Consider the following 27,957-nt stretch of genomic DNA (forward strand, 5'->3'; position numbering starts at 1 on the left):
TCTGGTACACATTATTACTCCTAAACTCTGTTCTTGTGTACCAGAGACGCAGATGAAACGAAGGAGCAGATTGAAAAGAAGTGCAAGACCCTCAGTGCCGCTGATCCTGGCTCAGACCTGTTCAGTGTTCAGGCTCTTCTGCGACAGCATGAGGGCTTTGAGAGAGATCTCGCACCCCTGGGGGAAAAGGTGAGACATGTGCTTCCAAGCTTTTCCAGCACTTTCCTCTTCATGTTTATTCCTATCAACACCCTCGTCCTCGGTTTTGTTCCCCTATCCTTTCTTCTTACATTTCTCTTTACCTTATTCCATACTTGTTCTTGTACACTGTCCCTAAGGCAAGGCCACTAAAAGGACATCCCCCAGGAACATTAACGTGGAGGAAAAACATATTGGAAATGAACTTTCTGTTGTCCAAGTACCTCTTCAGTGGGTTCCAAGTGACCAGAATGTACAAAAGATAGTTGGAGGCCAGCAGCCTAAGATAAACAGGAAATTGCCATACTCAGGATGACCAGAACTATGCAGAGTTTCTTTCACAAGTAATTAGATGAGCTTAATCCTACTCCAACCAAAAATGAACTCCAAAGCATTCCAGATACACTCTCCAGTGCTCCAGATGAACCAGAGGCATCGTGCATCTTGGCATTATCATGCAGAGCAAAAAGAAGCACAGAAAATGTCTATATTGGAAAGATGTTTGCATTAAATTCAGGACCTTTGGGTCCATAATTTGTATTGCTACTAACTAGCAGTCACTTAACCACCCTGCCTAACAGCCTTCTAATCTTAAAAAAGTATGGTAATGCCATTTTGACTGCTTCATCAAGTTATCATGTGTACCAAAGGGTTGGTGTTATTTCATAAAGTAATAAGAGGTTCTTGTACCTCACTGATGTCTATTTGAAGAGTGAGCACCACTAAGGCTCAGGCTGATTCTTTTGCTAGAATTTAGGCATGACTCTAGGCTGATTATCAGAGCTCTTGCATCTTCCCAGGTGACTGTATTGGGGGCAACAGCAGAGTGGCTCTGTGAGGCCCACCCAGATGCCATTGATGACCTGAATAAGAAGCGAATGGAGCTGAATGAGGCCTGGGACAACCTGCTGGGGTGTACAAAGGATCGTAAGGAGAATCTAAATGAGGCCCAAAAATTCTACCTGTTCCTCAGCAAGGCCAGGTAAAGCTCAAAAGGAAGAGCTCCACCAGGTGGGGTGGGCAATTTTCATGTCTAGCCTCTGAGTAGAGCTTCCAGGAGCAGTCCCTGTATGGGTACTCTTCACTGCTGGATTTGGTGGGCACCTTTCTGTCCAGATCTCACCTCTGGTTAGGCACAAAACTCCCAGGTTCAGTACTTTAAGCCATAAAATACTGAGGTTTGAAGAAATGTAATCCCATCTAGGCCAATTAAGTAAGCTTCTACAGAGTGCATACTATATGATGTGTTCTGTCAGGAGTTGTAGGATACAGGGGTTTTCATTTTATTAGAGAGAGAGAGAAGGATACAGATAACCATGGTAGAACATAATACAACCCAAACATGCATCCTAACAAATATATGGATCTACACAAAGACACAAGGAGAAGAAAGGTGCAGCATGTCTGTGAAGTGAGAGCAGCTGGAGCACAGGGTTTGTGTGTCAGAGGGGTAAGGAGAAGTAGCAGGAGAGAAATTTAGAAATGTTGAGATGAAATCCTAGAGAATTTTCAATGTCTTACTAAAGAGTCTAGACCTTTTCACAGTCTAGCAAATACATACTTTATCTGTGGAACAATTCCCACATTCTGTCCCATAGTATCAGTCTGCTAGGAGGAGAATTTAGGATTGAGGGTTCAGAAAGTAGTAGCTCACAATGCAATACTTTTGAAGAAAAAACCGAGTCAAATTTTGGCAAATGATTTTGGTTGCACTTGGCAACCCCTTTCCCAATACACCATCTCTGGAAAGCTATAGTTTTTCACACAGTATAAATAAACAACGTCCATACTCATTCCCCAAAAGCATATAAATGTGCATATATCCCTGTATATACAGAGTCTATCTGGACTTCAGATTCCAAATTAAAGGCCACCTCTTTTCCTTTATAAAGTCACACTTTTCAATCTTGGAAAAGTAATAATCCCACTCACAGAGCAACTCTAATATCTTATTTTACCTCTTTATGACACTTTTGCTTTTCAGGGTTTTTTTTAGTAGGTATTAGTGTCTAAATTTTGTTTGCTTTTTTCTTTCTTTTAATCTAAAGCGTGAGCTCCTAGAAGACATAAATATGTCTTTTACACAATGTTTGCTAGCTGGTAAGCACCAACAAAACTTAGTTGTTTGAATAAGGGAATAAAACAGTTTACAAAAGAGGAGACTTTTCTGCCCTAGAGTTCATGATTCCTATTTAGCATCAAGAGTAGGGCACTCTTTATGAGATGCTTAATTTGACCATCATATATAATTTTAACTCAATGCATGGTTATTTGACATTTACCCTCTAGTGAGGATGGACCTTAGCCCTCCTTGTCTAACATCTTGATGTCTAAAAGAGTAGGAAATAGGCCCTGATTTAGGTAACAACATAGAGTGTCTGTGTGTGTGCATGTGTGTGCATGTGTGAGTGTGTGTGTGTGTGTGGTGGGCAGAAGCATGTGCTGGATTCTATTGGGAATAAAAGGAAGAGGAAGGACTTGTCTTCCTTTAGATTCCATAATAAGATGATCTTTAAATCCAAGAATCCACTTTAAAGGAACAGGAATAATTAAGAGTAATGGAATATGTACTGGTCCAGAATTCTAGTGTCTTGGTTCTAGTTCGGATGTCTTGTAGTTATATCACACAGACGAATCACTTACCTTCTGTCAGCTGACTCCCTCATCTCCAAAATGGAAGAAAAATAATTCTCAGAATTCTATACAAGATAGTTACAAGAATTGAAAGAGATAATATATGTGAAGAGATTTTTCAAATGCAAGGGGTTGCTACTGTTGTCAGGCAATGAAAATAACAAACCTAAGATCTGTGAAGTTTATAAAGCCAAATAGAAAGTGTTAATCTGGAAATGTTTTCTAGAGAGGAAAAAGCCCAAGGACAGACAGCCCTGTAGCAAGTTGCAAGGTTTTCTTGTCACTCTCAACATTTCTATTTCTCTAGGGACCTACAGAATTGGATCAGTGGCATTCATGGCATGGTATCATCACAGGAGCTGGCTGAAGATTTAATTGGCACAGAGATCTTGATAGAGCGACATCAGGTATGGCTACAAAAGTCATAGCCACTGATCACATGACCTCACAACCATCCCTCACTTAACAACTTTGGTGAGATGTCATTGGCCTCACCAGTCTCCTCCTCATTTTTCCCACAGGATCATCATGCTGACATGAATGCCAAGGCTCCCACCTTCCAGGACTTAGAAGATTTTGCTACAGAACTTATAATCAGTGGTCACCATGCCAGTCCTGAAATTGAAGAAAAGCTTAAAGCTGTCAGGATAGAGAGGGATGATTTGGAGAAAGCTTGGGAACAACGCAAGAAGATGCTAGATCAGTGTCTGGAATTGCAGGTACAGGAAATTCCTAGGCATTAAGCAGGATTGGCCTCAGTCTGTTCTGTCTATGAAATTTTACATGGTTAGTACTGGCACTCATTTCACTGGACTTCTCCTCCTATAAATGCAAGGATGTCTCTTGACTATCTGACATTGCATTCTCTGCTTTGTAGCTTGATCATTTGATATTCTTTGCTCCTATCTCTATTAGAAGTGCCAAATAAAATAAGAGGGAGTCCTGGGCATGAAGTGGGGTTATTATAATTTATTTATTGATTGAGGGTTTGATTGATTGATTTTTATTGAGAACCTACTCTGTGCAGGGCCCTGCGAACACAAAAGTTGGTAGGATTTTCCATTTTCTTAAGAAGATAAATTATACATGTAGAAAGATCATCCTAGTATAGTAAGATGACTATTAATAAAACAAAATGTATGAATGTTTTGAGGCTAAAGAAGAGGGAGTGATTAATGTTTTTGAGAGAAGGAAGTAAGAGTGTCACAGACTACTCTGAAGCATAGTGTTTACCAGAGTCTTAAAGAAATAACCAGCCAATATTCACCAGATGTAGGATATGGGAAATAACACCCCAAGAAAGGAATATAGCTTATATAAAAATTGTGTTTTCAGGTAAGAGTAAAAGGTCAAGTATAGCTAAGATTCATGGTATGAATGCTTCTTGGAAGAATATAAGCACCACTTAGAGGATTTCTTATATAATATCAAAGGAGAGGGTGAGATAATTTCCTCTGTCCCCTTGGAATGATATATCATATACCTCTACCTTCATTCCCCATAGTTGTTCCAAGGGAACTGTGATCAGGCTGAGAGCTGGATGGTGGCACGTGAGAATGTCCTGAGGTCAGATGATAAAGGTTTCTTAGACAGTCTAGAGGCCTTGATGAAGAAACGTGATGATTTGGACACAGCAATCACTACCCAGGTAATAACAAGTAATACAAGAGTTCCAATAATAACTGTTAGTAATAATAAGAGAAATCTTACGTGAGTCTGTAGTTTTATGATTTATAAGTATTTTTATTCCCATTTACTTCTTACAGAAAAGTTTTGGTTGCACTTGGCAACCCCTTTCCCAATACACCATCTCTTGACACTGTGTCTTAGTCTTGTCGAAGACATAATGTGGCATTGAAATTTCTTACTTTAAGTTCAGCCTTTTAAAACCCAACTTTTAGAATTGGAAGTGACTTTGCGTGCTGTCTATTCCAATATCCCACCCAAGGCAGGAAGTGGGATATTGGCCATGGGAAGTGTGTGTTCTTTAAGGAACTCAGTACTACACAAGTAGCCCATCTCAGAATCATTATCAATGTTTCTCCTCTTGTTGAGTTGAAAGCCACCTCCTTGTAAGGTGTTTACCCTTTGGCCTGGTTTTGTTTCCTTTCGTCTAGCCACAAAGAATATCTCTGCTTTTTTCCAGGAGGGGTCAGGGTTGCAATAAGGGCATCATCTCCAGCCACCTGGGCTTTTTATTTTTCCCTTGTCTAGGAAAAGAAGATCACAGAACTAGAACATTTTGCTGAACGGCTCATAGCTGATGACCACTATGCCAAGGAAGAGATTGCTGCTCAGCTCCAACATGTGCTAGACAGGTCAGACCTGAGAAATTGTTTTGTGAGCTATAGAAAGATGTAGCAAAGTGCTCTCTTTGCTAGCATTAAGGATTGGGGTAACACTGAGTTCTTCTTATTTCTAGACGCCTAAAACTATCTTGAAACTTTAGAAAACTTTCTGACTTCATAAAATAAAGACAGAGAAGTTACCTTAGAAATTACCTGGCTTAGCCACTGTGTTTATACTTGAAAATGATGAAATGATGTTATACATAACATATAAACATATAAATAATGAGAGGAGAAGGAACAAGTTGGAAAATGGGAAGATTCATGGATATGGTATCAGAGTTTGGGAGAAGGGTAGAGAGCAGAGAGTGATCTGGCCACCTCCTCCAGGTGGAAGGCACTGAAAGCACAGCTGACTGCTGAGCGGATGAAACTCGGCGACTATGCTGACCTGAAACAATTCTACCATGACCTTGAAGACCTGGAAGAATGGATCAGCAGTATGCTGCCCATAGCCTGTGATGAATCCTACAAAGACCCCACCAACATTCAGGCAAGTTCAAAATAGGAATCTTGGAAAACTTCAGCATACCCAGATTGTTGGATGATTAGCCATCTCCCTATACTGAATATTTCTTTAACTGTTGAGGCCACTGTCTGTGACCTCAGGGACTTCTGAGGCAAATGGGGAGCAGGTCTTCAGAAGTCATTATCGGGGCTGGCCCAGTGGTGCAGAGGTTAAGTTTGCACTTTCTGCTTCAGTGGCCCAGGGTTCACCGCTTTGGATCCCAGGAGTGGACCTACACACCAATTGCCAAGCCATGCTGTCTGTGGTAGGCATCCCACATATAAAGTAGAGGAAAATGGACATGGACGTTAGCTCAGAGCCAATCTTCCTCAGCAAAGAAAAAGAGGAGGATTGGTAGCAGATGTTAGCTCAGGGCTAATCTTCCTTAAAAAAAAAAAAAAGAAGTCATCATCACTTTGGTTATGATAGAAACACTAACTCTTCTTTATAAACAGAATTTACCTTATCTTGCTTCTCTAAATAAGATGGCAATTTAGTTTCTGCTTTCCCTTCAGAGGAAATACCTGAAGCACCAAACCTTTGAAAATGATGTCTATGGCCAAGCTGAGCATGTGAACCGAGTCATCAACATGGGGAATTCCCTGATTGAGCGGCGGGCATGTGATGGCAAGGAAGAGATCGTGAAGGTAGGGATTCTGCTCAAGATGGGTTGGGGGCTACAAAGGCACAGGAAGAGAAATTTTTTACTTTTCAATGTTTTCATGTATAGGGATATGAAAGATGTTCTGTTAATAGTCTTCCCTCTTATTGTTGCACAAAGAAGGAGGAAAACAGTGATGCTCAGATCCTATGACTGCAATCATAGTCAGTACCAAGAACTCCAAAAAAGCTTTAGACTTAATTCCTAAGTATTATGCTTGTTTTACATTTTCTATCCCTACTGCCAAAAGTTTTCTGGCATTTAGACATCAGTTGCTGTAATCAGCCCAGGACCCTTTCTTCAAATTTTTTCCTAACATTTCTTGTTGTTTTCCTAGATTAAACATAAATTATTTAAAATGTATGACATTCAAGTACTGGCAGATTTTGACTAGTACCTTACTCCAGAGCCGTCCTACATTATCCTTTCAAGTTGTCATAGGACCCAGGATCCTAAAAACTATAATGACCCCTCAATTTCTTTGGGTTAGGGTCAATTGGAAGAGCTGCAGAAACACTGGGATGACCTGTATACAAGAACAATTGACAAAGGAGAGAAGCTCAACGAGGCTAGTCGCCAACAAAGGTTCAACACAGGCATCCGAGACTTTGAGTTCTGGCTCTCAGAGGTGATTGCACCTGAAAATGGTGGGGACATGGGAGCTACTGAATACTTGTCAGATAAATGGATTTATGCATGAACAGTTTGCTTGACTCTTCATGGGAAAAGTTTGAGGGCATAGTTGCTAATCTTGTTCTCCTTAAAGATAGTTTTCATCTGGAAGCTTTATTGCTTATTCTTCCATTCCCAGGCAGAGACACTGCTGGCCATGAAAGATCAGGCAAGGGACTTGGCATCTGCAGGAAACCTGCTCAAGAAGCATCAGCTATTGGAAACAGAGATGTTGACCCGAGAGGTAAGTGGTGCTGCAATCCAAGTCCTCTGGGAGGAATGGAAATGTTTCTGATTTTCCTCTCTTCTATCTTAAGAGATAGCTTAAGAACATAGCCTTGCAAAACTGACCTTAGTGTTCTCAGCCAGCAGTTATAACCACGTCAAACACATGCATTGCAGAGTTGTTGCAACAGTCACTGTTAACCAATGATCGTTAAACTATAGATTCTAAGACTCCAGGAAGTGTATCCTGAAAGCTATCTTTTTAAAATTTTTTTACTGATGCATGCATATAAACTCACCATCACCCAAAGCCACATATTTCACCTGTCTTTGAAAGAAAATGGAAGTTTATTTCATAGAATCAGAGAGAAAAACAATAAAATCAGATGGGGATGTATGCGGTAAAGTTGAACTACATATAAACTCTGGAAAGTCTATGGAGAATTCGAGTTGCATTCAAATGTCAAGCAGAGATTTGTCCCATGAACAGTGGTAAACATGCTGGCAGGTGTTAATTTTATACAGGAGGATTTTATGTTATCAGTTTTATTTGGTGATACAGATACTCACAGAAAGGACAAGAAGCCTAAGTCATTCTAAGTGCAAGATTTCAGGTCTTGATGATATTCCCTGTGACAGCAGGCAGAGTTAGAATGAAAACAGACACAGAAGAGGCTGGGTTTGCTCTGTGCCCAGTCTAAGAACGTTACCAATAGAGTAGTTCTTGTTAAATATTTCAGCCAATCAATCTACATCAAATTCAGTACTGTGAAGAAGACGGTCCTGTTTGGGGACAGTGTGCTTACCCACCAAGGTGTTATTTTCTAGTTGAGGAGAGGAAGCAAATATACGGGAAACCATCAGAAAGAAGAACAGGACACAGAAGGACAAATGTGCAGCTTGAGTAATGTAGTCACGCTATCTATATTGTCTTCTGAACTTGGCCTTATCCAATGAGTTAAAAGAGCATAAAATCAAATTCAATATCTTTGAAAACAATCTATTTGACCCAGTCTTTGAACTTGAGCCAGCAGTGGTTAAAGTCAAGGATCTACTTAATGCCTGTACTAATCTATTCACTGAGTGCACTGGGACTTTCTAGGATGCACTCAAGGACCTGAATCAGCTGGCTACGGATCTGCTCTCCAGTGGGACATTCAACGTTGAGCAGATTGTGGAGAAAAGGGATAATGTCAACGACCGCTTCCTGAATGTCCAGAACTTAGCAGCTGCACACCATGAGAAACTGAAAGAGGACTATGCCTTGTTCCAGTTCTTCCAAGACCTGGATAATGAGGAATCCTGGATACAGTATGTACTGCCAACTCATGTTGTGTGAATAATCCAGAATAGATAATCTACCAAACATGTTCTTATTTGATGCTGAAATGAAATATATAATCGTTTCTTGCAGTTGGTATTACTTCTTAATCATGTGTGCCTTAGCCTAAAGTTAACATTGGTTTTATTTTACCCAAATTCTCTCACTGGATGCAGGCAGAGGGAGACAAGCATGGATGCAGTGGGCAATGGTTCACATACGTTCTGGGAACAAAAGGAATGTTCTAGACAATTCATAGAATGTGTAATGCTCATGAAGATAGCTGGGCATTTACAACTTACTAGGCTGACGAGATCACTGTTGTTATTCTTTCTGTATCCTATGTATCTTTTGTGACACCCAACTGGACACTGTACAGAGAATGTTACATGGTACCTGCTATAGTTTCATTACTGATTCTATTTTTTATTTTTTTGAGTAAGATTAGCCCTGAGCTAACATCCACTGCCAATTCTCCTCTTTTTGCTGAGGAAGACTGGCCCTGAGCTAACGTCCATTCCCATCTTCCTCTACTTTATATGTGGCATGCCTACCACAGCATGGCTTAACAAGCAGTGCATATGTTCGTACCTGGTGAACCCTGGGCCTCCAAAACGGAACGTGTGAACTTAACCACTGTGCCACCTGGATGGCCCCACTAATTCTATTTTTGCTGTAAAAAATATGATTGAGAAAATCTTAGTAAATCAAATTATTTTCTCTACATCTCATTAAGCTTGTCTCATCATGTTCCTCTTCTACAAACCCGATGATTCTTACTAGTAATCAATGAATTAGAGGGAAGCACTGTACATAGGGCAGAAGTAGGACATTTTGGAACCTTTTTAGAAACAGTAGGATAATACTACTTTGTCTGTGTAGTGTTTGGTTGTGCTTTGTGGTGCTGGTCAAATATTTTATGCTCAGAACCAACCCACCTGCCATGACTTCTATAGCGTCAGCTCTTTACACCCATTCTACCTAAACTCATTATTGATATTAACGGCCAAAATAATAAAAGCCATGAAGGTCATATATGTACATGTGTTTCTTTATATATGTGTATGTGTGTGTGTAATTTTCACTTTTTGTTTTGGAAAGAAAAATATTAGTGTATGTTCTTGACCAAAGACAGAAAGATACAGAGTTAGACAGGAAGAGGAACTAATGGGAAGGCTATTATGGCTGTGCATATCATGGAGATTAGTATGTTATTTTAATTTGTATGTATTGGCATAAGTCAGAAATTTCACTGAAAGCCTCTGGCATTAATTATCTTTGTGGTTATTTTTACCAGAATGTTCCAGAATTTACCACCTCCCCACCCCTAGCCACACATACACTCTTAGAAAACAATTGTTCCAGGATGACCTCAGATGTCTAAACTCTAAATTTTTTGTTTTCTTCCTTGGTCCCAGGGACAGGTTGAGTCGAGTGAGCTCTGAGGACGATGTGAAGGATCTGCCGGGGGTTCAGAACCTAATGAAGAAGCACAAACGCCTAGAAGGGGAACTGGTGGCACATGAACCTGCCATCCAGGTATGAATAGTCAAATATGAACCTGGAAAGACATAGATAGTCAGAAATAGTAGACCTTCTTGGGCAAATAGGATGATGCTACAAACTGTGAAGGGGCCGGCCAAGGTCACACAGAAAGTCAGTCATAGAGTTCATAAGTGTTCTCTTCTCCTTCACAATTTGTCTCCTTGAATAGAAGATTTCTGCACAGGAACCCGTGCTTTTCCCTGGATGGAGCACTCTTATACTTCAGGGCACCGTTGTTGACAATTGGGATGCAGGTTGGGACATCTGGAAAAGCTGTACTTGAGCCAAGCCATGTGGGAAGAAGGCAACTCTGGGTCTGGTTTGGCAGCAGGATCAGCCTGCGACTGTGAATAATCCATAAAGCAGATCATGGAGAGTAGCCCAGTGTAAACACTGAGAGATTGGTCCAAATACTGGGGGAAGTTTAGCATGATAGATCTTGTTGCAACTTTCTTCACTTTTCCAAGATTTTCAGGACAACCCTAAGAACCACGGAGTTTAGAAATGATCTGGAGGGTAGGAAGGACTAGATACTTTGCCAGAAAACTATGACTAAATGGGGAGAGACTGTGGGATAATGCAACATGGAGGGGGTGTGTTCTTCAGAATGTGCTGGATATGGCAGAGAAGCTAGGTGACAAGGCTGCTGTGGGACAAGAAGAGATCCAGAAGCGACTTGCTCAGTTTGTTGAACACTGGGAGAAGCTCAAAGAGTTGGCCAAGGCTCGGTGAGTTTGGGGATAGGAGGTTCAGTTCTCTTCCTGGGTTGTAGGTATTGAATGCAGCATTGACTTCTCTCCCCAACTACGCATCTCTATTTATCTTCTAAGTCACTGCTCAAATGCCACATCATCCATGAAGCTTTCCCTCATTTCTCCAAGGAAAAAGTGATTACTGCTTGTGTTCTGAATATACCTCTACTCCTGCACTTACTTGTAGCTGTCTTTTATCATTGTTACCCTGCAGATGCTATACTTCATACCGGGTTATTCTCCCCATGTCTGTTCTACTTAAATATGTCCTTAGTTTTAGCATTGCATGCAGCACTTCATAATGTTTTCCCTTAGAGCCATATGCCCAATTAGAACCATATAGGCAAGAAGAATAATTTCTGCCTATAATTTCATGCTTGTTGGCAGTAGGAAGACATATTTTTCTGGGGAATAAAAGAGAGATTCTAGCATTTTATGATACTTTCATTGTATAAGAAGAACGGCGGTGCTCAGAGTAGAGACACTGCTTCACTGCTGTTATTCTCCAATTATGAAATCTTGACATTTGGTTTGGACAAGGTTTCCTTCCCCCAACAAAGATTCCTAGGGAGTAGATGATGCCACAAAACTGGACTTCTGGGGGCAAGGGTCTCCCGCTTGTCACAGGAGCTCAGCAGTGCTGACCAATAGGCACATGTCAGATTGTTCTGTGGCCCAGATCAACTGTGGCCGCCTTGTGAGATTGTGCTGCTCTGCTACACTCCCACTGCCTACTAATTTCTTCTTATCCTTACTGGGGCTTACTGCCCTGTTATAGAGGGCTTCAACTGGCAGAGTCTCTAGAATACTTGCAGTTCAAGGAGAATGCTAAGGAAGAGGAAGCTTGGATCCGTGAAAAGGAAGCTATCGTTGCCCAAGGGGAGTCTGGAGACACATTGGCTGCTACTCAGGTGAGCAACAGGCTGAATGGATCAATTTTCTTCTCTTTAATTTGAATCTTTTCTTAAGTAGCTCATGTTTTCACCTGGGAAATTATAATATTTTTCCTTGTGGGAGAAGATGATGGAAATACTGCTAATTCTACCAATTTTAAATATGAAAAATCAAGGTCCAGAGATGTAAGTGACTTGCCCAAGATCATGGAACCAATCAGGTGTGAACGCAGGGCTGAAAGCTTAATCTATGCTTTGTGCTCTCTCTGTGAGTTAAAGTCTTTCCTTATAGTGACAGATTTCCTAAGATTCTCTCAAATGCTAATATTGCACTGAATTGGAAAAATTCTTATGTCTGGCCTTTGGTGGTAGTTTGTAGAAAATATAACTTTAGAAGGGTTTGGTGCGTAGAGTATTTACACAATTTAAAGATACTTTTAAATACAGGATTCAGTTTCCCAGTAAAGAAATGAACAAGTTTTCAGTGTGATCTTGAGTTAAGGTGGATTTTTACAGCTTTTGAGAGAAGGATTATAAGATAATACTGTTTTGGGACCTTGAGAACTGTGCCCACTAGCCTTAAAACTTGGAGATTTACCAAGAATTCTTTGTGGAGATTAATTCACTTTTATGAGATGTTGTAAGGAAAGGCCTAAACTGGCAAAAGAAAGCTTAAAACCTGAATAGCATATAATTCAAACTAACAAGTCCTCTTATTTGGAAAGTCTTCTGTCACATGTGCACACCACTGTACATTTTCAAGCAGTTTAAGGTTTCATATCAAACACTCTCAAAGGCTTCTCCTTTTTAAAATTAAGCTTTTTATTTTGAGAATTGTAGATTCTCATGCAGTTGTAAGAAATAATACAAAGAAGTCCCATGTACATATTATCCAGTTTCCTCCAATGGCAACATCTAGCAAAACTATAATACCATGTTACAACCAGGACATTGACATGGATGCAGTCAAGATTCAGACCATTATCATCACCACAAGGATCCCTCATGTTTTTTTTATAGCCACACCCACTTTCTTCCTGCCTCTACCCATTCCTTAATCCCTGACAACCACTGATTTGTTCTGCATTTCTATAATTTCATCATTTCAAGAATGTTACATAAGTGAAATCATACAGTAGGGAACTTTGGGGGACTGGCTTTTTCACTCAGCATAATTCTCTGGTGATTCATTCAGCTTATCGTGTGTAACAATAGTTCCTTCATGTTCATCGCTGAGTAATATTTCATGGTATGGATGTACCATGGTTTAATCATTCACCTGTTGAAGGATATTGTTTCCATTTCTTGCCTATTATGATGTCTCACTGTGGTATTAATGTGCATTTCCCTAATGGCTAGTGATGTTTAACGTTATTTTATGTGCTTATTTGCCATCTGATTATTTTCTTCAGTGAAATATATTGTCATGTCTTTTGCTCATTTTCTAGTTGGATCATTCCTTTATTTGTTTAACTATAGAAGGAAACTTAAGAGTTCTTTATATGGATTGTGCTTTTGTATAATGTCTAAAAATTCATTACCTGGTCCTAGATCACAAAGATCTTCTCCCATGCCTTTTTCCAAAAGTTTAGAGATTTACATTTTAATTTTAAACTCATCATCCATTTTGAGCTCATTTTCATCTGATACGAGACATAGGTCAAGGCTAATTATTTTGCCCACAAATGTCCAATTGCTCTAGCACCTTTCATTGAAAAAGCTTTCTTCTTACTGCAGAAGAATTGCTTTCATACTTTTTTATATTATTATATTTGAAGTGAGTTTTTTGTAGAAAGCATATAGTTGGGTCAAATTTTTAAATCAACTCTACCAATCTCTGTCTTTTAATTAGTATATTTAGACCATTACATTCAAAGGCTCATTTTAATAAGTTTTAAAACTGACATACAAATACCAATAAAAGGCTTTATAAGAACTTATTGCTAATAATCCTCATGAGTTACCTTAAGATATCTATCTAGATAGTCCTTCTACGTCCTCATTCATGAAGAAAAAATTGACTTTCTGCATTTTTAGTTTCCTGGGCCCATACATGTTGGCTAAGATGAGAAAAGAGAGTTTATTTAATATTGAATTTAGCTTTGCTTCCAATTACCTCATCTTCTCCTTAAATAAAGAGACTTTATTTCATTTATTATATAAAAACACACATATATAAAAATGGCTAAATCAGACAGTGTTTTATTGTGTATCATCTGACCAATCATCATTTACAGTTTCTGCATAAATATGAAAATAATAAAATCATAAAATATAATGTAGCACATCTTGTATTAAAAGGAATAACCATCTTATTTTAATGCCTAAGAACACCATGTGTTAGAAATTCCTTTATTTTCAAAATGTGATAGTTAAAAACTATATTAGTCATACAAAATCCATTTCTTCCCTTAGCCTGGATTAGCATGTGGTGTAGAAGAAAAGAATGGGTGGGATGCCTTTATGACAGGAGGAAGAAAGTCAGCAGTGGTAGCAGTGGTAGCTGTGGATGGTAGTGATGGTGGTGATGGTGGTGAGGGCTGGTATAAATGACACTTAGGAAAATACAACAAAAGATGGAAAAGTACTACTTGTCATGCTTCCTCCTCACCCCTTTCTCCATCCTACCAGCTACACAGACATCATGGTTCCAGAGAGCAGTTAGAAACAGAGAAGATTTGGAATGATATTCAAAGACAGCTCAATGCTTTACCTTCCTTTAGGATCCATTCTTAGTATAGGATGTTCTTGATATTTTTCTGCTAGATACAATGTTTCATTCAATTATACAAGTTTCAATGTGGAGAAATCCTTATACATGACCTTGATCAACACACTCATTCCAAAATCCAGAAAAGCTTAAGTTCACATTGTAGGGGAGGAAGACATTTCCTTTACCCACTCTAGGTCCTGCTGACTAGGCTAAGAATTAAATTCACAGGAGACAGAATAACAGGAGAAAATTAAACAAAGCTTTATAACATGTATACGTGGGAGAGACTCAGGAAAACTGACCAACTCACCAAAATGGCAAATGTTCTCATCTTAAATACCATCTTCAGCTACAAAGGAGGATGTTTGGGTGGGGGGGTGTCAGTTATGGGAGATTACCAGAAAAGTACAGTAAACAAGAGTAAGGTTATTATGTAGATTTAAGTCCTTGCCTTCTGTATTGCTAAGAGTTTCTAAAGATAAGGTCATCCCCTCTTCTTCCTGGTGGAGAGAGGGAGACACCTTTCCAGATGGAGATTTCCTTTACGAATGTAAATGTCTCTTAACAAAGGGTAACTTCTACTTTCCAGAGTTCCTCTCATGTCTGCAGTTTTTAAAAGTAATCAGCCGAAAATAATCCTCATCCCAAAGAGACATATCTTGGGGTGGCCAATTCCAATCCCCCACAACATAGTAAGTTAGAAGGAGTGTCACTTGAATTCCTGTGACTGTTTTTTTTTTTTTTCTGTAAAGATTGTCCTTTTTGGCAAGTGAAGAGTTATGGGAAAAGAATTTAGTGGAGATGTACAGGAAGAAGTGGACACTCACCAATTCTGCCAAGTTAGCTGAATGGCATCAAAGGGACTCAGAATACGGGTGGGATGGATTGTTCAGCCTTGCATGCTTTGATTCTCACTGACTCATTTACTCAGAGCTTGCTAAAGAAGCATGAAGCATTGGATAATGACTTTGCTGTCCATGAGACCAGAGTGCAAAGTGTGTGTGCTCAAGGAGAAGACATCCTGGGCAAGGTGAGTGCCTCCAGGGATTCTAGGTCAAATCATCATTTTCAAAAAGGGATTGGCACAAATATAGAATCATGAGCAGTGCTAAAATCATACATAAAACTTTAACAATTTCTTCCTGGCTGTCTTTGTTGCTGTTGTCAGCAAATAATTATCTGTTCAATTCCTGTTTTCTGGAAATTCTTTTTTCAAGTTCTTATAGGTACACCTTTCAAATTTTCTTAAATCCTTTGTTGATACTCTTACTATGTGCAGAATGTGGCATTTATAAAGATCTTATCACTTGCTTTGGTTATAGAGTATTATAAGAATGTGAAGACATTTCTTTGTGAGGCTTTATGGAGGAATACCACGAGAAACCTCTTCGTAATTTGAGAATCATTCTTTTATTTAAATGCTTGCTTTTGCAAACTCTCATTGATCAAAGTGATATACAAAAAAGCCTAAGCAGAGACAACTCCAGCTAAAAACATCACACTTCTGTGGGCAAACATGAGAAGATTGTCCAAATGCTGGAATGGAAATGACCATTTTGGACATGGATGAATAATATATTAATTACACTAGACCTAGAGAAGATTAATTATATATTTGGAATGAGAGAGATGAGAGCTTTTTAATCGTACTAAAGAATTCACATTTCTAGCCCTGGATGCTCATCAATATATCTGTCTCTCTCCTTCTCTCCTCAACCTTGTTTTGCAGGAGGGAAGTCATCACAAGGAGAAGATTTCTGCCAAGATATATGCTCTGAATGAAAAGGCCCCTTCTCTGGCCAAGGCAATAGCTGCCAGGAAGTCACAGTTAGAAGATGAATATGCCTTTCAGCAATTTAATTGGAAGGTTGACGTGGTAGAAGCCTGGATAGGTATGATGTATGAGGGGCCTTAGGTTTGAGAAATGCTGCTAAATTTTATTTATAGAATGTTACCTGGGGCTTTCTCACTTACCTTGAAAAAGAGAGAGGCTTTCTTCATGACTCACTCTATCCTTTCTGGACACAATTACACTCATGTACACACACACACACACACACACAGAAACATGCTGATGGGATGACTAAGTACCATAATACCAAAAAACACAAACACATTTATTGGGAATTGGTGATGTCATATGTGATATACAGAAAGATAGAGCCATGGCAAATATACAGTCTAGGAAATAAACTATGTGTTTGATTAAATTATTATTTATGTATAATCTGCAATTTTCATTTGTTATATGAAACACTCAGAAGTTCTTTTGGCCCTAGCTCTATTATAGTCAGTTTTATCCTTTATAAGTCTAGATAAAAAATCCACTGGTCCCCATTGCTGTCATATTTCAATGAATCACCCACTTTGAGAGTCAAGAGGCTCTCTTGTGGACTGTAGTAAATACTCCTTTTCTCCTTACCAAGACTAATACAAGACCAACTATCTTCCCCCTCTAATTAATGACATTTGCTCTTTAGCTGAGAAGGAAGCAAGCCTGAAGATCAGTGGAAATGGTGCAGACCTCGCTGGCTTTCTCGCTCTCCTGGCAAAACAGGTGAGAGCAAGTCTTCCTTGTTAACAGGTTCTAGTGAACTCCAAGACCCATATCACACAGAAGCTGAAAACATAGAATTATTTCATTCCTGAATTTTGTGGTTTTATTTTCTGTAAGACCTGTAATCTTGTTCCCTCTTCCTTCCTGATATTGATAACTTGCTAGTTTTTTCTCCCTCTCTCACTTGCCTTTCCCCTCCCTTCCCCTCTCTCATCAGACTTGCTGCTGGGTGTTCATCATTTTTATTAGAGAACCAATTTTTGCTTTCTTCCTGTTATACCTTTGTATTATATTCCATTAATACCTTTTTATATATTTAGCCTTCTTTTGGATTAACTTGATTTTTTTAAAAAATTCTTGAGATGGATATTTAGGTTATCAAATATTTAGCCATTTTTTTCTTTTCTATTATATCAATTTAAGGATATAAATTTCTCTCTAAGCACAGCTTTAGCTGCATCGCACAAAGTTCTTGCTTTTTTGTTATCATTCACTTAATTTTCTGTCATTTCTAATGCAATTCCTTGTTTAACCCATTGGTTATTCAATATTATATGATTTGATTTCTAAACATGGGGCATTTCCACATTATATTTTTTGATGTTTGTATCAAGTTTAATTCCACTTTACTTTAAAAATATATTCTATATTGTTTTATAAGCTTGACTTGCATAGAGTAAATGGTCTGTTTTGCTGAATAGTCTATGTACAATTGAAGAAAACTGCGTTTTTCAGTGGTTTATGTTGCCTTTCAGATTTTGGTTGTTAATCAGGTTGTTTAAATACTTTGTTATTTATATATATATTGAGGCTAGATTAAAAGTTGTATTGATATTTAGAATTATGAAATCATCTTGATGAATTCATACTTTTAATTATGAAATGTCTTCTTTTTCTCTAATAACATATTTTGATTTAAAGTCTTGTTTTCACATGCTAGTATACTCTTCAATTATTTTTGTTTAGTGTTTGTAGTGTCTATTTCCATCCTTTAGTTGTTTTTTTTTAACATTTATGTCTTTATATTTTATTTTATTTTTGTTGACTTGATACATTTGTATATTGCAAAATAATTACCACCAATTAACTAACATCTGCAAACCATCACATAATTACCTTTTTTTTGTGTGTGTGTGTGTGGTGAGAATACAAGATTTACTCTCTTAGCAACTTTCAAGTATATAATACAGTATTATTAGTTATAATCACCAGGCTATATATTAGATTTCCAGAACATGTTAATCTTTTAACTGGAAGTTTATACCCTCTGACCAATATTTCCCCATCCCCCACCCCCGTATCCTGTGGTAACCACCACTCTACTCTCTGTTTCTCTAAGTTCAGCTTTTTTAGATTCCACTTATAAGTGATATCAAACAATATTTCTCTTTCTCTGTCTAATGTATTTCATGTAGCATAATGCCCTCAAGGTTCATCCAAGTTGTTGCAAAGGGCAAGATTTCCTTCTTTTTCATAGCTGAATAATGCTCCCTTGTATATATACACCACATCTTCTTTATTCATTCATCTGTTGATGGACACTCTGATTGTTTCATATCTTGGCTATTGTAAATAATGCTGCAATGAACATGGAAGTGCAGAGTGCTTTTATAAATATCATATGGTTAAGCATTGCTTTATTTATCTAATTTGATTATTTCATTGGAACAGTGAGCCCATTTTCATTTAAAGTAATTCATCAGTTTTGATTTAAAGCTATAATCTAACACCCTCCATCCCACCCAACCCCTACTTTTTGGTAAGAGATTTAAATGAAACAAGAAATAACTCAGATTTTTTTTAGGGCTAACCTTTCCCAGTTTACTCTTACACCTAGGGCCTTTCAAGGGTTTCCACTAAACCTCTTTAGTTTATTCTTCAAAGGGAGAAGTAACAGAGAATATTACCATCTTACTTCAATACTATTCACTTGTTTCTGGAATTTTGATCCTTCACGTTATAGCTACCTGAGTTGCATTCTGATTTCTTTCAAACCTACTGAGTTTTTGTACTTTCATCAAGTAGTTAAAGTTGTTCTCAAAGGGAGAATTGGTCAAATATAAGCCATTCTGTTAAATCTGGAAATGGAACATCTCAAATTTTGTGATTCTGATATCAACATTTCCACAAAAAAAATCATTTGTATAATTGGCACCTGTGGGAGGTCTTTTGTTAGTTTGCATATGTAAGGCCTTTAGTGCACTGCTACTAACAAAAACACAAAATCTAACAAGTGATAAAAAAGAGGCTTAGAAAGGATATGAGCTGTAGGAAGGATTTAGTTTTGATTTGGAAAATTTGAAATATCGTATCATGCATCTTCCCATATTCCCTTAATATTAACTTTACACTTAACCTAAAATCTAATTACAGAACATATGTCCATTGGAATTTAACCATAATTCCAATCCTAAGTGTTCACTTAAGTTTCTAAGTCATATTTCCTTTTCCTTCATCATCACTTGAACTCTTGTCTCGTCCTTATCTTGTTCACGATAAAAATCTGATAGAACCCAAGTGTGAATAACTCCTTGGGATCTGCATTATTTCTTTGTTCACACCCTCTCTGTGGGGCTTTCTCAGGACACACTGGATGCCAGTCTGGAGAGCTTCCAGAAAGAGAGACTGCCAAAGATAACTGACCTAAAGGACCGACTGGTGGCAGCTCAGCATAGCCAGACTGAAGCCATTGAGGAGCGCCATGCTGCCCTGCTGAGGTGCTGGGAACAGCTGCTGGAAGCCTGTAAAGCCCACAGACATAAATTGCTAGAGAAACAGCTGCCCCTGGAGGAGGTAAAAAAAAATTTATGAGCCATGATCAGGCTTCGATTTTCTGTATGTTAGCCACGGAATCCAGAAATAGATACTAGAAACATGTTTGGATAATCCATAGACATTTGAATTAGTACATTGAAAAGAATCAAGAGGATGTTCTTATTGAGCAAGAAGTAATTTGTTTTTTTAGATTGATAGGAAGTTATTTTTTAGACTGACTTATCAGTTATCCAGCTGACTTGAGATGAAAGCCAGGCACGTGTAATGGAAGAGGTAGGTAGGACAAGAGGGTGGAAGATCTTAGTGTATGGAAGAACTAAAACTGGCAGGCAGGAGTCAAAGTTATACCTTTGCTTTTCTCTAACTCAAATACTAGACAAGTAAAACTTGTGTTCTCATCTTGTATTGACCTTTCTTAGCTGGGAGAATTCATATATGCCTCTGAACCTTGATTCCTCCAGTTATGAAATAGGTAAATGCTACCACCCATCTCCTGCTGTTCTGTGTTACTACTATTAAAAGGGATAATGGATGGGAAAATGCAGTATAAACCATTAAACTTAATATCAATATAACTGATTAAAATATTCTTTCTAGTAGTGGCCATCAAGGTATTGGATATTGATCATAAATAAATATCAACAGTAAAAGGAAGTCAAGATGGTCAGTGAAATCACTGAGCACTCTCAGACCATAAGAAGTATTGTACCTAACAACAAGTTAAGCTATGGAGTTAGGGGAATTAGGAAACAAAAATAAAAATCAGTCAATCTGGACCCTTAGTTAATTTCTACTCTATTGAAGAACATGGGACGTACAGAAATAAACCTTAAGGGAAAATTTACATCAATTAATGGCAACTTTACACACTTATAAAATCTATTCTAGGAAGATATTTCACATTCTGACTCAATTTTACTTGATTTTCAAACTGCAAAGAGTTTTGTTATTTTATTTTCTGTTTATAAAATCTTCGTAAAATATTCGGTTGATAGATAAATTTATGAAAATAATACAAAACACTTAGGATTTCATGTCCTTCCTGTCTAGGGATGAATTAGCTTTTTCTTTATTGGTCTATTTTAACATATACATTGCTGAAGTGGGTACAGGCAAGAAGTAATGGTGTAATACTTTTGTAATTTCACATTTATTTGGGCCAATTTTTTCTGCGGTAACCCCTATGTTTGGGGATGAAACTCGTTTGCACAGCATAAATCTCTTTGGAAGTAGAATCTGCTGACCAGAAATCTATGACGCATTTTAAATCTAAAGCTATTATTGATTGCCTACTGTCTGGAGTCCATGTTATTTCTCTAATTCAGAAATTCAGTCAGCCAGAGCACATGGTTAACTCCAGAGAGTAATGCAGAGATAGGGATGCAAGTTAGAGGGTAGGAAATGGATTTAAGCAGTGGCTTCGTGCATGAGATGAGTCATAAACAAAGTTTAGAAGGAAGATAGGAAAGCAACTCAGTGTAGACAAAGAGACATCAGAGAGGCGCGGTCTGCAGAAGATTGGAGGAGAGAAAGAGGAAGTGGATAAAGGATGGGCTAGATTTGCCTATCTCATAAAAGATTTGTTTATTCAATCATTTATCCTTTCATTCATTTAACATTTATTTTTGCATGTTTACTAAGTACTGGGTAGAATTGGAGCACAGTCTTCATAATAAGAAATCATGAAATCTTATCATTGAAAATGACCCTGGCCTCTTTGGGAATCTTGGAGCTAAAATAACTCTAGAAGTCATTCAACCTCCTCACTTGTAGGTAACAGAATACTTGACTAATTAAACATAGTGAGACCAAGACCAGGGTTTGTACCTTGAACTCACAGTCCATCTATCAGATCACATGGTCCTCATTAGTTTTAGTTCTGCCCTGTTAGAGTGCTGACCTTGAAAATATTGAAAGACAGCCATTTTTTTCTCCACAGTCTTCTCTTGCTGAGGGGCTTTATTGGGAAAGATAAAAATTTTTTTTTTCTCTGTAGGCTGAGAAGTTATTCATGAAATTTGCAGAAAAGGCTTCAGCTTTCAACAACTGGTGTGAAAATGCTGAGGAGAACCTGTCAGAGCCTGTGCACTGTGTCTCCCTGAATGAGATTCGGCAGCTGCAGAAAGACCATGAGGTCTTCTTGGCCTCCTTGGCAAAGGCCCAAGCAGATTTCAACGATTTGCAGGAGCTAGACCAGCAGATGAAGGCCTTAAATGTGCCTTCCAGCCCTTATACCTGGTTAACAATGGAGGTGCTAGAAAAGATCTGGAAGCACCTATCTGACATCATCAAGGTAACTTGGGGCATGGCAGAGAGTTCCTTTGGCTATGGTGAGCATGACCAATGAATTTACTCTCCAAGTTGGGGGGACTTTTGAAAAATAAAGGAAAATTGTTAATAATTATACTGGGATGGCAGTCGACAAATTAGATTTTCTAAGAAAAATTTGGAAGTATGTTCACAGTAGGTATTGCCCTATGCCTCATGGTTTAGAGAGCCTTAAGGTTCTGGATGTTTAGCAGTGATTCAGGGAAGCAAAAATAAGTTCCAAGAGTTGGCTTTAAAAATCAATCATGAAAAGTTCATGAGGATTTGTATATATGTTCAGAGTCTATATTCCTGTCATCTCAGGCATTCTTTATCTTATAAACACCTCCAATAGTACCTTTTTGTGTGTTTGTATTTAATTTTTGTCTGTCTATAATTATGTTCATCATAGAAACTATGGAAAATATAAAAAAGTTTAACAAAGAAATATTATCCCATAACATTACCAATTTTAGATGGAAACGCTTGTTACTATTACCTTTCCCTTTAAGACTGTTTTTATGTTCATTTAAATAAACTTTCAGGGGCTGGCTCCGTGGCCGAGTGGTTAGGTTCACGCACTCCGCTGTGGCGGCCCAGGGTTCGGATCCGGGGCGTGGACATGGCACCGCTCATCAGGCCACGTTGAGGCGGCGTCCCACATCCCACAACTAGAAGGACCTGCAACTAAAATATACAACTGTGTACAGAGGGGGTTTGGGGAGATAAAGCAGAAAAATAAATAAATAAATAAAACTTTCATGTGAAAAAAATTGAGAAGATAAAGATTTGCCTTTATTGCTATCTTATTTGTGACTGGGCTTCATCTTAGAGACACTTGTGAATACTTATGGGAAGTGACATAGCTTTCTTCACCTTTTGGAGATGAGAAGAGGTGGCCTGAAAGAAATATGAACATGCAGGCACATGCCTCTGGAAGATAGGTTAGATTTGGGAGAAGGAAGATGTGTAACTGAGCCTACAAAACAGTTATTTTACTGCAGAGAAAGATCTTCAATGTGCACCCCACTATCTGTGATTTGGGCTTTTAGGAACGGGAGCAGGAGCTACAAAAGGAAGAGGCAAGACAGGTCAAGAATTTTGAGATGTGCCAGGAGTTTGAACAAAATGCCAGTGCCTTCCTTCAATGGGTCTCGGAGAACAGGTGTGTTGTGCTACCTTGAAACTCATAATCCTCCTGTCACACACTCCATTCACCATAGGGATGAAATACATATCTGAAGGGAGGAGGAGGGACTCCCACAGCATTTATATTGTCCCCAAATCACCATATCCTGCCTGTGCTTTATATTTGGAATTGATTGCTTTCTCAATCAATCCCTTCAAAATCAAGAAATGAGAATTTCATCCTGTTGCCCATTGTGTATCATTCTGTATTCTCTCCTTGATGCTTTCACTTTTTCTCCTGTTGCTTGTAATTACAGTCCAAAAATAGTAACAGTCACTTATGCTTACATACCACTTTGTACTTTACAAAGTACTTCTGTATCCATTGCCTCACTTAACGTCCAGAGCAACCTTGAAAAGTGTACAGAGCAGACCTTATTATCTTTGTTTCCAAGTGTGAAAAGAAGTTCAGTAGATAAATTGACTTGCTCAAGGTTACATATAGTGTATTTATTGGCACAACCAGAAGCAGAGCCTCCTATGAACACCTAATAAGAAGCTATTCTGTTGCCTGCCTACTAAACCTGTGGTGAGAATCAAGTGAGATAATATATGATAATTGCTTTTATTAAATGCAAATGTTCTGTATATGAAAATAACGTTTGTCACATCTTCTGGAACAAGTGACCTGGAAAAGAGGAGACTTATAAGGTGTTAACACATTAGAATAAATGAATGAAGTTGGTAGACTGTACCCAATAGGTGGGTCAGAATTGTAGAATTTTGAGAGTTAAAGTAGTGGTTTAGAAAATCTATGATATATACTGTTCACACAAACCCACTGACAAGGATAAATCAGACAGTGAACCAAACGAAACCCTGTAAAGGCTAGAAAACATGTGGAAAGAGGCAGAAGAAACATAGCTCAGCCTCCTCTGCCTTGGTCTTGGTCCCCCAACCCCTGGCAGCATGCGCCCAACATTGATCATATCACCTGACACATGAGCTCTTCATCCTAAGGTAAGTTGCAGCACAGAAGGCTCCGAGGTTCTCAGTGTGGGAGAGACTTTGGGATCCATAGGTGGAACAGGTTCATATTTTATGGCTATCAAAGATTTAGAATGTTTCATCAATTTGGAGAAAGAAGATTATTGAAATAATCCATGTTAACGTATGATTTCTTTTTTCTCTCCACTGATTCCTGTGCCGGACCTCCATGTCCAGAGCTTATTTTCTGGATGGGTCAGTATTTTGTCCTCATTCTTGTTTTGTTATATTATTCTGGAAGAACTAGTTAAGGAGAACTTAGTACTGAGGCATCTTCATCCCACCTCAATCTGATGGTGCCCAGATAAAGATGTAGCGTGAAAAAGAGAAACACTTAACCTTCCTACCATTCTGGCCTTCCACCAGGTGGAGTCTTGCCCACATTAGGTTAAGGGTATGTTTGAAAATAAGAACTAGGAGGGAGGTCGGGAAGCCTTCTTGTAGACAGAGAAGAACCAGGTCAGGCCTTGTTTCACTTCTCGCATGTCTGGCAAGGCTGCCAAGAGACAGAAGGATTTGGTTTTGTGAAGATTTGGTGTTATGAAAACTCATTTCAGAGAGGCCACATAACTTGGAAGAAGCAGAAGTAGGGAAGTACAGGGGCTTTAAGGTGGTCAGTCTCTGTGAAATGTTGACCTCTGATACTATGAGTAATGTTGTCCTCTCGTTCTTAACTAGATCTTTGCTCAAAGAAACAGGAACTCTGGAATCCAAGTTGGAAGCAAATAAAGTAAGTAATGGTCTTCATTAGCTGAAGATATTGCCAGAGTTACAAATAATGCAAGGAAAAAACACTTAAAGGTAACCCTAGTGATACTTTTAGGTAAACTCCCTGGCCTGAAAGTCAAGAGCGTAAGGCTCTGGTGCCAACCCTGCCAACAATTTGCATTCTAACCATCAGCCACCACTTCCTGGACATGGACTTCAATCTCTGTACTTCAATTTCTGCTCTACACAATGAAGTTAATGATATCTACATTATAGAGTTACTTTTATTTTTAAGAGAAAAAAATGCAAAAACTCCTAGACTACAACCTGGAGCATCAGCAAACGTCTGTTATTTTACGATATGATAAGATAATCCAACTGAATCTAGATAATCTCTTGACAATTGAATGAAGCAATAGGCTAGAACAGTGTTTCTTAAATTTATTTTCATTATTGCCCCCACCAAGGAGAAAAAAATAATTAGTTAAAGTTAATTTATCCCTAATGAAAGAACTTAAATACTAAAGAGTAAGATGTTACCGGGTAGGATTGATTTTCGGAGGGCTGTAAGCCATTGTAATATCTAAATGTTTTCACACCCATCCCCATCATCAGAATCAATTCACTCCTCCTCTCCTTGGAGAAAAATAGTCCCCTGTTGAGAAAGCATGGCCTGGATGCAGAAATTTGGAATATAATGTACCTGGATGATAGAAGCAGCCTGTGGAAGTCTGCCCAAGCAGATGAAGGAGGCCCAAGAATGAACAATGGGGAGCTTAAGTAGGCCTGAAAGCTCAACCACAATCAATAGTGCAGATATGTTGTGATGCAGATCACTGGGAGCTAATGGTGCGTCGATCCTGGAAATTCTACTCTTCTCTATCTGCAGTATGTAACTACTAACTCTTAGATTTATATATTACATATTACCAGAATGACAGAGTCTTATCGCTTAACCTTCCTACCATTTTATAAATGAGGAATACAGAAATGATTTTTAACAGAGTACAGGAAGATTTCTGAAAATAATTAAAGAGGAGCAATTAGGGGAAACTCAAACTCATTAACTTCTTATCTTCTCTATCATCTTTATGCTTGTATCTCCTACCCTTAGTGACTGCCTCTCTTCTTCTGTCTCTTTTCAGAGGAAGCAGAAGGAGATCCAGGCGATGAAGCGTCATCTGATGAAGACTGGGGACCTGGGGGACAGCTTAGAAGAGGCTGTGGTCCTGGACATCAAATACAGCACCATTGGGCTGGCCCAGCAGTGGGACCAGCTCTCCCAGCTTGGGATGGAAATGCAACATAACCTGGAGCAACAGATCCAAGCCAAGTACTGAGAACCTGTGGCCAGGGGTGGGGAAGGGTGTGGGTAGTATTAGGTGTCAGGAACTTAATTCCAAGGGCTAGAGTTTGGGGTGCTGGATAAAAGAGCTGCTTCAGAAATAGTACACAAATCATCTCCAGAACTAATATTCCCTCTCTTGATTGACCCACAGAATGATATTTTTCTTTATATGGGAATCTATTAGGAAATAGGAGATAGCGCTCCCATCTCCCTGAATCTACTCATCATCTAGTTCTCAGAGTCTCCTCACCATCTTATGTGGATCTTTTCAGAAAGCACCTCCTTTTGTGAAATTCCCTCTAAAATGTCTAGAAATCAAGAAACATTCAAGCTATAGAGGAGAAGAGCAAAATTCACTTTTTTCTAAATAAATTAATTATATAACACAAGCTTTAGCTTTCCATAGCTTTTTGACAGCATTATTATCTAGATCAGAGATTGGAAAACTTTTCCTGTAAAGAGCTTGATAATAAATATTTTAGGCTTTGAGAGCCAGATAATCTCTGTTGTAACAACTCAACTCTGCTGTTGTGGAGAGAAAAGAGCTATTGATAATTCATAATGAATGAGCATGGAGATGTTCCAATAAGATTTTATTTATGACATTGAAATTTGAATTTCATGTAATTCTTATGTTTAATAAAACATTTTTATTCTTTTGATTATTTTTAAGCATGTAAAAATGTAAAAAACATTCTTAGCTCACTGACTATACAAAAGCAAGTGAATGACTGGATTTGATCCACTGGCCATAGTTTGCCAACGCCTGAACTAAATGACTCAAATAGCATAACACCCACTAAAATTCCTCTCTGTTTCAAATGGCGTGTCTTCTGCTATTTTTCTGTTTTATTTCATGGGTTGATTTATGTTTTTCCTTTTAGAGACACCTTAGGTGTGAGTGAGGAGACACTAAAGGAGTTTAGCACAATATATCAGTGAGTATAACTTCAGAGATGATTTGTTCTTTGTTTTGCAGACCGTTCAGATTGAATCTCTAAATAACTAACATTCTTTTTTTCCCTCAGTATGGCTTAGTAGAATCTTAAATGAAGATCTAAATATGTTATTTGCTTCAAGTCATGGTTTTTAATATGTCTGTGAGATTCCTGGACTTTAGAAAACAAATATCTTTCATGTTCAACATTTTATGCTTTTTCCATCATTCATTAGGTTAAAAAAATGCAGAAACACAGGCAAGCTCTCCATTCAGTTCTCTGATAACCTTATGACATGTTAATAAAGCCCCAGCTGATGCACCAACAGCTGTTCTTTTCTATTCTAATCTGGATCTCTATTGAATCTGATAATTTTTTTTTATTCTTTAGACACTTTGATGAGAATTTAACAGGACGCTTGAGTCACAAAGATTTCCGGTCCTGCCTGAGAGCACTCAACTACTACTTGCCCATGGTGGAGGAGGATGAAACTGAGCCCAAGTTTGAGAAATTCCTAGATGCTGTTGATCCAGGAAGGTAGGAGGAAGACCAAGGGCCAGACCATAGCAGGGAATGGGGCTTGGAGGGACAAATACAGAGAGTAAAATGAGTCATAAAATATGAAATTAGTTCACCTTAAGAAAAGGAAGATGGAGACTACCTTGAATGAATTGGGCAG

The 27,957-nt window shown here is 38.4% G+C and overlaps 1 protein-coding gene across 3 annotated transcripts in view; it reads left to right on the top strand.

Moving 5' to 3' along the window:
- Window positions 1-27,957, top strand: part of SPTA1 (spectrin alpha, erythrocytic 1) — a 64,788-nt gene that overhangs the window by 34,972 nt on the left and 1,859 nt on the right. For 2 of the 3 annotated variants that reach the window (XM_005610224.4, XM_070266945.1), the window contains exons 26-50: window positions 45-189; window positions 999-1,180; window positions 3,140-3,239; window positions 3,354-3,551; window positions 4,337-4,480; window positions 5,047-5,150; window positions 5,511-5,673; window positions 6,204-6,335; window positions 6,840-6,977; window positions 7,161-7,265; window positions 8,349-8,557; window positions 9,986-10,106; window positions 10,719-10,840; window positions 11,643-11,775; window positions 15,402-15,500; window positions 16,200-16,362; window positions 16,951-17,027; window positions 19,611-19,820; window positions 21,799-22,095; window positions 23,162-23,274; window positions 24,462-24,479; window positions 24,963-25,014; window positions 26,138-26,325; window positions 27,225-27,278; window positions 27,669-27,815. In XM_005610224.4, coding sequence (XP_005610281.2) covers window positions 45-189; window positions 999-1,180; window positions 3,140-3,239; window positions 3,354-3,551; window positions 4,337-4,480; window positions 5,047-5,150; window positions 5,511-5,673; window positions 6,204-6,335; window positions 6,840-6,977; window positions 7,161-7,265; window positions 8,349-8,557; window positions 9,986-10,106; window positions 10,719-10,840; window positions 11,643-11,775; window positions 15,402-15,500; window positions 16,200-16,362; window positions 16,951-17,027; window positions 19,611-19,820; window positions 21,799-22,095; window positions 23,162-23,274; window positions 24,462-24,479; window positions 24,963-25,014; window positions 26,138-26,325; window positions 27,225-27,278; window positions 27,669-27,815 — 3,414 coding nt within the window. Of the gene's footprint in view, window positions 1-44; window positions 190-998; window positions 1,181-3,139; window positions 3,240-3,353; window positions 3,552-4,336; window positions 4,481-5,046; window positions 5,151-5,510; window positions 5,674-6,203; window positions 6,336-6,839; window positions 6,978-7,160; window positions 7,266-8,348; window positions 8,558-9,985; window positions 10,107-10,718; window positions 10,841-11,642; window positions 11,776-15,401; window positions 15,501-16,199; window positions 16,363-16,950; window positions 17,028-19,610; window positions 19,821-21,798; window positions 22,096-23,161; window positions 23,275-24,461; window positions 24,480-24,962; window positions 25,015-25,607; window positions 25,793-26,137; window positions 26,326-27,224; window positions 27,279-27,668; window positions 27,816-27,957 lie in introns of those variants that run through there. The other variant, XM_070266946.1, reaches the window with a different exon arrangement.

This window comes from Equus caballus, chromosome 5, assembly GCF_041296265.1.
Source record: "Equus caballus isolate H_3958 breed thoroughbred chromosome 5, TB-T2T, whole genome shotgun sequence".
Lineage (NCBI taxonomy): Eukaryota > Metazoa > Chordata > Mammalia > Perissodactyla > Equidae > Equus > Equus caballus.